This window comes from Dreissena polymorpha, chromosome 4 (genome assembly GCF_020536995.1).
Source record: "Dreissena polymorpha isolate Duluth1 chromosome 4, UMN_Dpol_1.0, whole genome shotgun sequence".
NCBI lineage: Eukaryota > Metazoa > Mollusca > Bivalvia > Myida > Dreissenidae > Dreissena > Dreissena polymorpha.
In genome coordinates this window covers 135,847,496-135,858,815 of record NC_068358.1, presented here as the reverse complement: position 1 = coordinate 135,858,815, position 11,320 = coordinate 135,847,496, and the positions used below count along the sequence as shown (strand labels likewise).

At 37.7% G+C, this 11,320-nt stretch overlaps 1 protein-coding gene across 1 annotated transcript in view; it reads left to right on the top strand.

Annotated features, from left to right (window-relative positions):
* The first annotated feature begins 3,002 nt into the window (after window positions 1–3,002).
* Window positions 3,003–11,320, top strand: part of LOC127878822 (sushi, von Willebrand factor type A, EGF and pentraxin domain-containing protein 1-like) — a 48,305-nt gene continuing 39,987 nt past the window's right edge. Inside the window, exons 1-12 of the mRNA XM_052425348.1 lie at window positions 3,003–3,015; window positions 3,096–3,272; window positions 3,978–4,139; window positions 4,395–4,562; window positions 5,302–5,478; window positions 6,268–6,438; window positions 7,145–7,306; window positions 8,179–8,346; window positions 8,839–9,012; window positions 9,422–9,598; window positions 9,942–10,103; window positions 10,748–10,918. Coding sequence (XP_052281308.1) covers window positions 3,003–3,015; window positions 3,096–3,272; window positions 3,978–4,139; window positions 4,395–4,562; window positions 5,302–5,478; window positions 6,268–6,438; window positions 7,145–7,306; window positions 8,179–8,346; window positions 8,839–9,012; window positions 9,422–9,598; window positions 9,942–10,103; window positions 10,748–10,918 — 1,882 coding nt within the window. The remainder of the gene's footprint in view (window positions 3,016–3,095; window positions 3,273–3,977; window positions 4,140–4,394; window positions 4,563–5,301; window positions 5,479–6,267; window positions 6,439–7,144; window positions 7,307–8,178; window positions 8,347–8,838; window positions 9,013–9,421; window positions 9,599–9,941; window positions 10,104–10,747; window positions 10,919–11,320) is intronic.

Below are 11,320 nucleotides of genomic sequence, written 5' to 3'. Positions count from 1 at the left end.
TCATGGACAGGCTGCCCTGGAGCTACGCTGACTGCATTTGTCATAAGACCCATTTTTGCATGACGTAGCTCATATTTTATGTAAATGAAGTACAATCTTTTCAACAAACATTTTTAGCTCATCTATTTTTTGAAAAAAAATTAAGAGCTATTTTCATCACCTTGGCGTCGGCGTCGGCGTCTGCGTCGGCGTCCGGTTAAGTTTTGCGTTTAGGTCCACTTTTCTCAGAAAGTATCAATGCTATTGCATTCAAACATGATACACTTACTTACTATCATGAGGGGAATGGGCAGGCAAAGTTAGATAACTCTGGCGTGCATTTTGACATAATTATGTGCCCTTTTTATACTTAGAAAATTAAAATTTTTGGTTAAGTTTTGTGTTAAGGTCCATTTTATTCCTTAAGAATCAAAGCTATTGCTTTCATACTTGCAACACTTACTAACTATCATAAGGGGACTGTGCAGGCAAAGTTATGTAACTCTGACTGGCATTTTGACAGAATTATGTGCCCTGTTTATACTTAAAAAATTGATAATTTGGTTAAGTTTTGTGTTTAGGTAGACTATTCATAAAGTATTAGTATTAAAGCTATTGCTTTCATATTTGCAACACTTACTAACTATCATAAGGAGACTGTGCAGGCAAAGGTATGTAACTCTGACTGGCATTTACGGAATTATGGGCCCTTTATACTTAGAAAATTGAAAATTTGGTTAAGTTTTGTGTTTTGGTCCACTTTACCCCTAAAGTATCATAGATATTGCTCTCATACTTGGACCACTCACAAACTATCATAAGGGGACAGTAAAGGACAAGTTGCATAACTCTGGTTGTCATTTTTACAGAATTATGGCCCTTTTGACTTAGTAACTTTGAATATATGGTTAAATTTTGTGTTTAGATCCACTTTACTTCTAAAGTATCAAGGCTATTGCTTTCAAACTTCAAATACTTTCATGCTATCATGAGGTTACTGTACCTGGCAAGTTGAATTTTACCTTGACCTTTGAATGACCTTGACTCTCAAGGTCAAATTATTAAATTTTGCTAAAATTGCCATAACTTCTTTATTTATGATTAGATTTGATTGATACTTTGACAAAACTACTCTTACCTGACATACCACAATAGACTCCACCCAAACCATCCCCCGTGCCCTCCCCCCTCCCCCCGAATACCCCCCCTTTTTTTAAGATCATCTCACAAATGACCACCACACCCTCACACTATACCCCCCCACCCCCCCCCAATTTTTTTTTTGAAACGGTTAAAAAACACAAATATTTATTTTTATTATTTTATTTTTGAAATACCATCCTACCATCGCATCCAAGAATCCCCTCCCCCCCCACCCCCCTATTTTTTTTAAGATCATCTCACAAATGACCACCACACCCTCACACTATACCCCCCCACCCCCCCCCCCCCCCCCACCCAAAAAAAAAATTTTTTTTTTTGCATTTGTTTGTCCGCATTTTTGGAAGAAAATGTTATAAATGTCCACACACCCACACTATACACCCCTCTTCACTCCACCCCTCCCTCCTTTGTGATTGAAATTGAGAGTCCCTTCACCTTTAAAAAGAAAATAGATGAGCGCTCTGCACCCGCAAGGCGGTGCTCTTGTTTGTAATGTTCTTTTCGACGTTTTTCGATAGCGCAGCCGTTTAAAAATGAATTAAAAAAAAACATTTGTATACCAGTTAGATTTAAAATTCAATTGCAATATTAACGCGAATTATAGAAGAAGGTTTCATAGCCTCTTACTTTTTCTCCAGTAAGCTGTCCACCATTACCGACGGTGTCCATAACAACCGGAAATGTGACTTTGAAATCCAATGGCACGACCACAACAGCCCACTACAACTGTCCTCCTAATTACAAATTAAACGGCCAGTCGACATTGACTTGTGGATCGAATGGTCTTTGGGATATAGTGGCATCAGATTGTGGTAAACACAATAATATAGTTTGTTTATATTTTGTATAAAATATTATAAAACATGCTAAACGCGCTAAATATGTCAGTGTCATATGTCCAGTAAAAAAGTGAGGAAAAAAAAAATAATTAAAAAATGCTTGAACGATATTGGTGCAATATTTTCAAGGAAACACGTCCTAAACACGAAAGTTGTATAAACTTATAAAGAACAAGATATTACAACTTGTACATTTTTCTTTCAGTCTGATTATTCATTTTCTGTCTTGACAGTTATATAATAGTAGTGATTCACCTCCCAAGCTGTTTAGAAATTCGGTCGATTCGAGGTTGAATACTACATATCACTGATCGATACTATTCACAGTGTGTGATACTCCTTCTGGCGTCGTCGGTGGACAGTTTGTCGTTGCCGACGACGGTCTGTCGGTGAATTATTCGTGTCAGGCCGGCTACTCGATGGTAGGAACAGCCAATGTTGTGTGCGATGCGAATGGAACAGGGTGGAAGACGACCTTTCCGAACTGCAGTTAGTTTTAAAATATGCGTCATAAATATCAAATAATGTTTTATTTTATTTACAAAATGTATTATTACAGTAAGTAAACATGTTTATGCAATGAACTGAATTTACTGTATATAAAGATTATTATTATACTTATAAGTATAATAGATAATTTATAGTATATGGTTTCGTCAGTTTACGATATACGTTTTGATATATACTCATGGCTGACGAGATTATACCTGCACGAGGTACCTAGTGGGTTGTGTTTTACAGCTAACTGTGTCAACCTGCCGTCTCCAGCCAACGGCAGCATTTCGTTTGCATCAAACGGCACGCACACATCCGCGCAGTACCTCTGTGGCGTTGGTTTTACGTTATCCGGAGGTGACACCCCCACCTGTAAACCGGACGGGACCTGGACAACGTCAACGCAACCAGTTTGTAGTACGTATGGTTGACAACAAATTGATGATTGTCTGTCCGTGTAAGAGTACTAAGGTCTTACATATTTATGAATGAGCGTTCATGTTAAAGCATTGATTGTAATGTTAAATGATCGTCTACGGTGCGACGTTTACAAAGGACACCGGGTACGACGTGATTATTCAAGTAATCATTTGATAACGTTATGTTGTTCGTTTGTAGAAAAATGTGCAGCGCTTCCAGAAGTGTCAGTAAGCACCGGGCATGTCACACTGGCTACGAACGGCTCCGTTACCATAGCTACGTACACATGTCCGACAGGATACAAGGTGAAAGGCTCGAGTGTGTTGACGTGTGGGTCAGATGGAACATGGAATCAACCTTCCGGGTCCGACTGTGGTAGGGGCCTTAGTAATACGGACCTGAGCGCTGAACTTTTGTAACTATCGTATCAGACGGTTATATAATTAATTCAACACATGTTAATTGAAATTTGAAAACGCTAGATATGAACGTGCAATTGTTAAAATAAGTGTCTTAGTGACACCGTTGTGTCTGTGTCGGTTATTGTCCCCTACCGGTGAAACCGGAGGGGACTTATGGTTTGCACTCCGTCTGTCTGTCAGTCTGTCAGTCTGTCTGTCAGTCAGTCAGTCCGTCACACTTTTCTGGATCCTGTGATAACTTTACAAGTTCTTAATATTTGTTCATGAAACTTTAAACATGGATAGATGGCAATATGGAGATTATGCACGTCATTTCATTTTGTGCCTACGTCAAAAATTCTGGTTGCTATGGCAACAAATAATTTTTATTTTTTTTTACTCACAATGGTGGAGTTTCACCGGGAGGGGACCATATTGCTTGGCAATCTCTTGTTTATTTCGACTTTGCACAAGCGCTTGTTCAGCTATAAGTCTATACAATATACTTCCGATGCAGGAACCATTCATAAACGATAACATACCGACAAATACAATGTGTCAAAGGTGCGCCTTAGCTACGGGTTTGTAATGAAAGAGCCTTGGATAAAAGGTTTAGAGAACGCACACTACAAACTGTACTAGAATATTTTGAAACAAAACCTCAATTATTATTTTTTAGTTTGTGACGACCCCTCGCTCCCAGTGGGTGGGAATTACACGATCTCTGACGACGGTCTTTCGGTGACATTCCGATGCAGTGCCGGTTACACGATGGTTGGTACTCAGACTGTGAACTGTGCCCGGAACGGAACGGGTTATTTGTCCACGCCACCTACATGCAGTAAGAACCTTGATTATAGGTTTAATTTAGTTTATGGTTAATATGGTAAAATAATGTAAGATGTATATGGAATTGCATCGTTCAACACATGAAAATTGCATAACGCTTTTTCCATATTTGCTTTAACATAGGCGTTATGTCTTCATTACCCATCCAAACAAATGATGCGTGCGTGCGTGCGTGTGTGTGTGCGTGTGTGAACTCTCGTTTCTTTCCCATTTCGTGCAATTTAACGCATTCAATTGTTTATTACAGCAAAGTGTGAAAACCTCCCACCACCTACATCAGGTAACGTGCGCGTAGTCACCGACGGAACGCAAACGTCTGCCGTGTATTCCTGTGACGTAGGAGCAACATTAGTAGGGGAGGCAACTCCTACTTGTCTTGGAAACGGAACCTGGACAAATACAAAACCCTCATGCGGTATAGATGTTCAGATTTTTCTGTAAACAAGCTTGTTTAATTTGTCTTAACATTTATCAAGTGCCTCCGGCCTCCAATAAAAGTCAATGATTTTAATTTGCACCAATAACACCAATCTGTTTTGTTCTTTCAGTGTGTTTCACTTTGCCAATTACTGTTCGTGTGTTCAATATCAGTGTTGTTTTGTTGGTTGGGTCATTCATCGTTTGCGGTTATGTTTGTATGTTTAGCGAACATGCGTGTGGATGCATATGGCATTGATAAAGTGTAATGATACCATAGTTTTGTTTTACTTTTTTTACATGTGCTATGTTCGTCTCGGGAAAATTCATGCAGAATAAATATTTAATATAGTTTCATGTCCTGGCCTTAAAAACATATCTGTATCGAATGGAAGTGTAACGCTTGGAACTGATGGAAAGACTACCACTGCGACGTACGTCTGTCCTTACAATTACGTCGTAAACGGAGACGCGGCCTTAACCTGCCAACCAGACGGCACGTGGAGTGCCAGGGAATCCGAATGTGGTAAATGTCTTTCTTTTAAATAAGATCATGTATATCTATGTGAGATTGACAGTGTATTATAATTAAATGCTTTGTATGCATTATTGACAGTTACAGTCACTATAACTGCTTGTATTTGATACAACCGCAACAAATTCAGAACTCATTTATGATTTTATTGATATGCATACGGTACAGGATCTTTTTATAACTTAATTCATTATAAACATAGTTTCCTGTGCCATCTTGCCTCCCGTGTCGATATCCACGGGAAATGTTACGCTGTTGTCGAACGGGACATCCACTATCGCCACATACTACTGCCCTCGGAATTACGTCGTCAAGGGCAAAACAGCCTTGACATGCGGTCCCGATGGAAAATGGGACTCGGTTGAACCGTCTGACTGCGGTAAGACGATTATGTCTTGTCTTAAGGAAGTCTCTCATATACTTGGGCCTTGCTCTGATAAAAGAGGGTTTAATGCACGTGCGTAAAGTGTCGTTCCAAATTAGCCTGTGCAGTCCGCACAGGCTAATCAGGGACGACACTTTCCGCTTTTATGATTTTTTTTGTTTCAAGAAAGTATCTTCTTTGCGACAATCCAGTTTAAGCGAAAAGTGTCGTCCCTGATTAGCCTGTGTAGCACTAAGCCTTTATTCTTTACATGCTTGCTTTAACAAAAGCATCATTTATTATATGCTTGATTTTTTTTTTCTGAAATTATTACGATAAATAACGTAAATAATGTGGACTTAACATGTATTTACTGTGAAATTATATTTGAGTTAAGTTAGTATAATAAATACACCATACAATTATTTGTTTTTACAGTTTGTGAAACCCCTTCCGATATCTTCGGTGGCAACTTTTCGCTTGCCGACAATGGACTGTCGGTGATTTTTGCTTGTGGTACGGGCTACTCAATGATAGGAAGCCCGGTTGTTGAATGTGATACACAGGGAAATGGCTGGACAAAAACATTTCCAAACTGCAGTTAGTATATGCATATTTGTTTTAATTACTTCTTTTTATTTTATTTTCGAGAATTCGTATTTAAAGTCATTACTCTATCAACATTAATTATAGAAGTATTATTTTTTGCATCTATTTTATCTAATTCTATACACAGTGACGAACCACACAATTCTGAGCTGTAATATATACTCACATCATCTCTTCGGTGTTTTCTTTATTCAGAAAAGTGTGTCGATTTAGCAAACCCATCCAATGGAAGTATTATGTTGTCAACAAACGGTACCATGACAACGGCCCAGTACCTGTGTGGCGTAGGCTCCACCCTGTCAGGTGGTGAAACGCCTTCTTGTCAGCTGGATGGAACCTGGTTAACTACCACGCAGCCGGTTTGTGGTACGTGATAAAATAACGAAAGATTTACAAACTATGAACTAAATGTATAATGGTGTGCTTGTGCAAATGTACATGGTTGCAAAGTAACATGCATGTACTCACATTTGCAAAGTAAGTTTTTATCAGGATTTATTTATGTTGTCATTATAGTTGACGTACGGCACTTTCAATTGCCCGATTCGTTCCACTGTGAACAGCATGCTGATTTTTTGTTTATTGCTGTTTTAAAAACAATTTATAATATGCAGGGTTCAATAAATTAAACTTCACATTATTGACTAGGTGTGAGTTGCACGTGGTTATGAAAGGAATTCTTAACTAATAGAATTTAGAACAGTAACTAAAGGAAACGATGTAACCTTATATGTATTCATTTTAACATGTGCTTTATGTCACAATGATGCAATTTCAGAAACATGTTCCGTGCTTCCTCCAGTGTCTGTCAAAACAGGAAACTTCACACTGAGTACAAACGGGTCTGTTACCATAGCTACGTACAGCTGTCCGTCAGGGTACAAGGTGAAAGGATTCGAGTGTGCTGACGTGTGGATCTGGAGGAACGTGGGGTCAACCGACTGGCTCTGACTGTGGTATGAAAACAATACAAAAATTAATCTGTTTGCTTTACTTAAAACAAAACTATTATTACAAACAACACATATCGTATAATTAATGTAACTAATCGATTTGTTAATTTTTTTGACAGTATGTTCGGATCCACCACTTCCTGTCGGTGGCAACTACACAGTCTCCGAGGACGGAATGTCTGTATCGTTTGCTTGTAGTCCTGGTTACACAATGGTGGGGCCGCAAAGTATAGGCTGTGACAAGAATGGAACAGGATACTTGTCTAGTTATCCATCATGCAGTATGTTCATTTTGACGCATTTTATTTTCTGTTCTAGATTTTATGATCCCCACAGACATTAAGCATTTCGGATTTCGCTTAACATTTCACAGTTGAATGACCTTAACGTGTGGATGATATCTGTGGATCTTGCTCAAACTTTCAGAGCCGAATAACCCTTATACAAAATATATGTAGATGATCGCAAAGAAAGGAATTTTACCTTCGGCGAGTTTCGGTAGAATCCTGGCCCATTGTCTGTTGTTTTTTTCAATTTAGAATATATATCCCAAAAATTATTGTTTTCAACTCTTCGTAAACAGCTGCGTAAATCTTGCTCAAACTTACAGAGTTTAATGACCATAATGTTTAGATTATGGATAAGATGAACACTTTCGGCTGCGACGGGTTCGGCATATTTACGGCCTTTTCTATTTTTTTTTCCATTAATAGATCATAGAATGTACAGTCCTCTTTTCTTTTTAACTCATCTTTAAATACTGTATGTATTTCGCTCAAACTTACACAGTTGATTAACGCCATTGTGTATATAGATATGAAGATGATCAGTAAAGAAAGGAATGCAGACTGCGATCAGTTTTTTGAAATATGGCACTTTGTCTGTTTGTCTACTGTAGAATCAATAGTGGAATGGCGTTTGTCCACATTTTGTGTGTGGTTGCTTCAGTGTCTGTAACATTTTTAATTCTCGTTACTAAATGTATTGTCTTCAAACCGTTAGATATGGAAACAATAAAGAATAAACAAAGTTTTGTTATTCTAAAATCTTGTTGATTACGAAGGTTTTAAATTGTTGTTATGACTAGATGACGCTTACACAATAATTAGTTTTACTATTTACATGACAGTAAATTGTACAAATATTTATGCAGTTAAATGTAACGATCTGGCATCACCAACCTCTGGGCATGTCAATATTGTCACCGATGGAAGGCAAACATCGGCCGTGTATTCATGTAACGTAGGAGCCACATTGGTAGGAGAAGCAACTCCTAGTTGTCTTGGAAACGGAACATGGACGAATGCCCAGCCTACCTGCGGTAAGATTGTAACATTTGACAACGAAAATCGCAAACACAAACAAACAAAAACACATAAGATTTTTTTGATTCTAACATTTTACGTACCTCCAGCTTATGCTATAGGAAAAATGAAATGCTTGTATTTTCTTTCACTTCTATATCTACAGGTTACGTCAATCTGTCAAACTGCCTTTTCTTTTATTTTGATTTCACACTGCATTTCTTTTCACTGCGTTTTTATCCATGACGCAGAGTAGTCAGTGTTTTTGTTTTTAAGTTGTTTTACGTAACACATGTAACCGCAATACAGTTAATGTTTGACTTAATTTATTAGTAATTTATATGAATGAATGAATGAATGAATTAGCTGAATAATTGAATGCATAAATGAATAAAATAATTTATTAATCTTATACAAACGTTGATTTACAAGCACGCGCACTATCTAGTGGACAGTTATACATGTATACATTATATACATACAATGTACGCAATAACCTTTTGATACAGTTTCATGTCCTGTCCTTAAAAATATAACTGTACCGAGTGGAGGCATAACACTTAAAACTGATGGCAAAACTACCATAGCAACATACACTTGCCCTGATAATTACGTTGTAAGCGGTGAGGCGACTTTGACCTGCCAACCTAATGGCACTTGGAACGCCGAGGAATCCGAATGTGGTAAGTGCCGGATTTAAACTTGTTTTAATGCCCTTATTATGAGAACACATGAGTCTCGCTCTGGGGAAATTGGGTTTAATTAAAGTGCGTAAAGGGTCTTCCAAGATTAGCTCCGGCTTATCAGTGATAACACTTTCCGCCTAGACTGGATGCTGGCTAAAGAGTCTTCCTTTAAACCAAAAATACATTAAACGCGGAAAGTGTCACGCCTGGTTACCTCGTGCAGACTGCACAGGCTAATCTTGGACGACAATTCACGCACCTTTATTAAGCTCGTCTTTCAGAGAGCGCGGCTCATTTGTGTACGAGTAAGCTGTTTGAAAACATGCTGTGTCATTCAATAAATTATCAAAGGAAACTGATTAAAAGTATGAAACGTAATGTTCAATTGTGCCATACATTGATGCAGTCTCCTGTGAATCCTTGCCACGAGTATCAATAAGCACCGGAAACGTTACCATAGTGTCCAACGGGACATCCACCTCTGCAACATACCACTGCCCACCAAATTACGTAGTCAAGGGCAAGACGACCTTGACATGTGGCCCCGACGGAAAATGGGACGCCAGTGAACCGTCTGACTGCGGTGAGAATATCTATTGACTTTATATTGGGATGATGTGATTTAGTTGATGTATGATGGTTAAGGCTATGTCGGCTGTGTCTCGTTTATGTGATCATGTGAGTATATCGAACCCTGGTAATTATTTGTATATTGTTTCGGATGCCAATAACTAAATACGTTTACTGTTTTTTTTATTCACATTTATCCATTTTCGAAAATTATCCATTTATTAATAAAAGTAAACCAAAATTATACATCTCTTAAATTCATAGGTTTGGTGTTACCTTGATAGATAGCATATACTTTATGATGGGTTTTATGCTTTTTTCCTGTATAAATATTTTGCTGTCTCCAATTTTAACAGTTTGCAAACCTCCAAATAGTGTGGTTGGTAGAGATATTGATCTCGCTGACGACGGATTGTCGGCTAATTTTTCATGCGGGGCTGGATACACCATGGTTGGAACATCGACAATTGCGTGTGACAAAAATGGCAACGGCTGGACACTAGCATTTCCAAGCTGCAGTATGTCTTAAATGTGATTTAAGTAGTAGTATGTATGCTTGCAACACCGCGAATTGGTCTTGTGATCAAACATCGGTCATTTGACTATTTCAATATATTAAAGGAAAACAACCATCGAAATGTATTGTAACAACATATTTTATCAAGCAATACATTCGAAACGACCATGTATGCTTCGTTTATAACATGCATTTCAATGAATTAAACATTACAGATATGTATTTTACATCTATATATTTCATTAACGCAATGATAATAACAACAATTATAATATCAACTCTTAATATGATCGTTTCGACTAACATCAACAGTGGCGTGAACATGTCGCTTCTAGAGTTACGCAAAATCCCGAAGACATGCATCCTGTTCATTTTGCTTTTTGCCATTGCCGTTCATTAAAGCATTTTTTGTTATGAATTTCATAGACATAAATATATGTGTCTTTACTGTTCTTATGTGTCAGTGTTATATATATGATCGAAAATATTTCATTTTTAAATAAATCCATTGGAATCGTATGGTTTTTATCAATGATGACAGTTTACTATATTGTTTAGTTGAACAACTTTTTTCCCAATACAGACTAATGATTATAAAATACTTTGGATGTTATATGTTAAAATGTTGTTGCAATATATGTGCAGCTGCGTGTGGTGCTCTACCAAATCCTAAAAATGGAAGTATTGCGTTGTCAACAAACGGTACCATGACAACGGCCCAGTACCTGTGCGGCGTAGGCTCCACCCTGTCAGGTGGTGAGACACCTTCTTGTCTGTCGGATGGAACCTGGTTAACTACCACGCAGCCGGTTTGTGGTGTGTTCACATTAGATACATATTTTAACCCTTTGCATGCTGGGAAATTTGTCGTCTGCTAAAATGTCGTCTGTTGAATTTCTAAAATTAGCATTTTCTTCGATTTTTTTTCAAAGAATACTATCAGAATAGCAAACAGTTTGGATCCAGATGAGACGCCACGTTTTGTGGCGTCTCATCTGGATCCAAACTGTTTGCAAAGGCCTTTAAAATTCAGCTCCAGCGCTTTAAGGGTTAAATGTAATGTTGAGTTTCAATTCTATTTGATAAACTTTCTTATTATTCTAACCGTCAAATATGTGGTGTCTTTTTATAAGACTTTTTAATAATTACAATAATGGATAATATTAGATGGTTATTATTGAAATTTGCATGTAAATTATTGCTACAATTGAAAACACA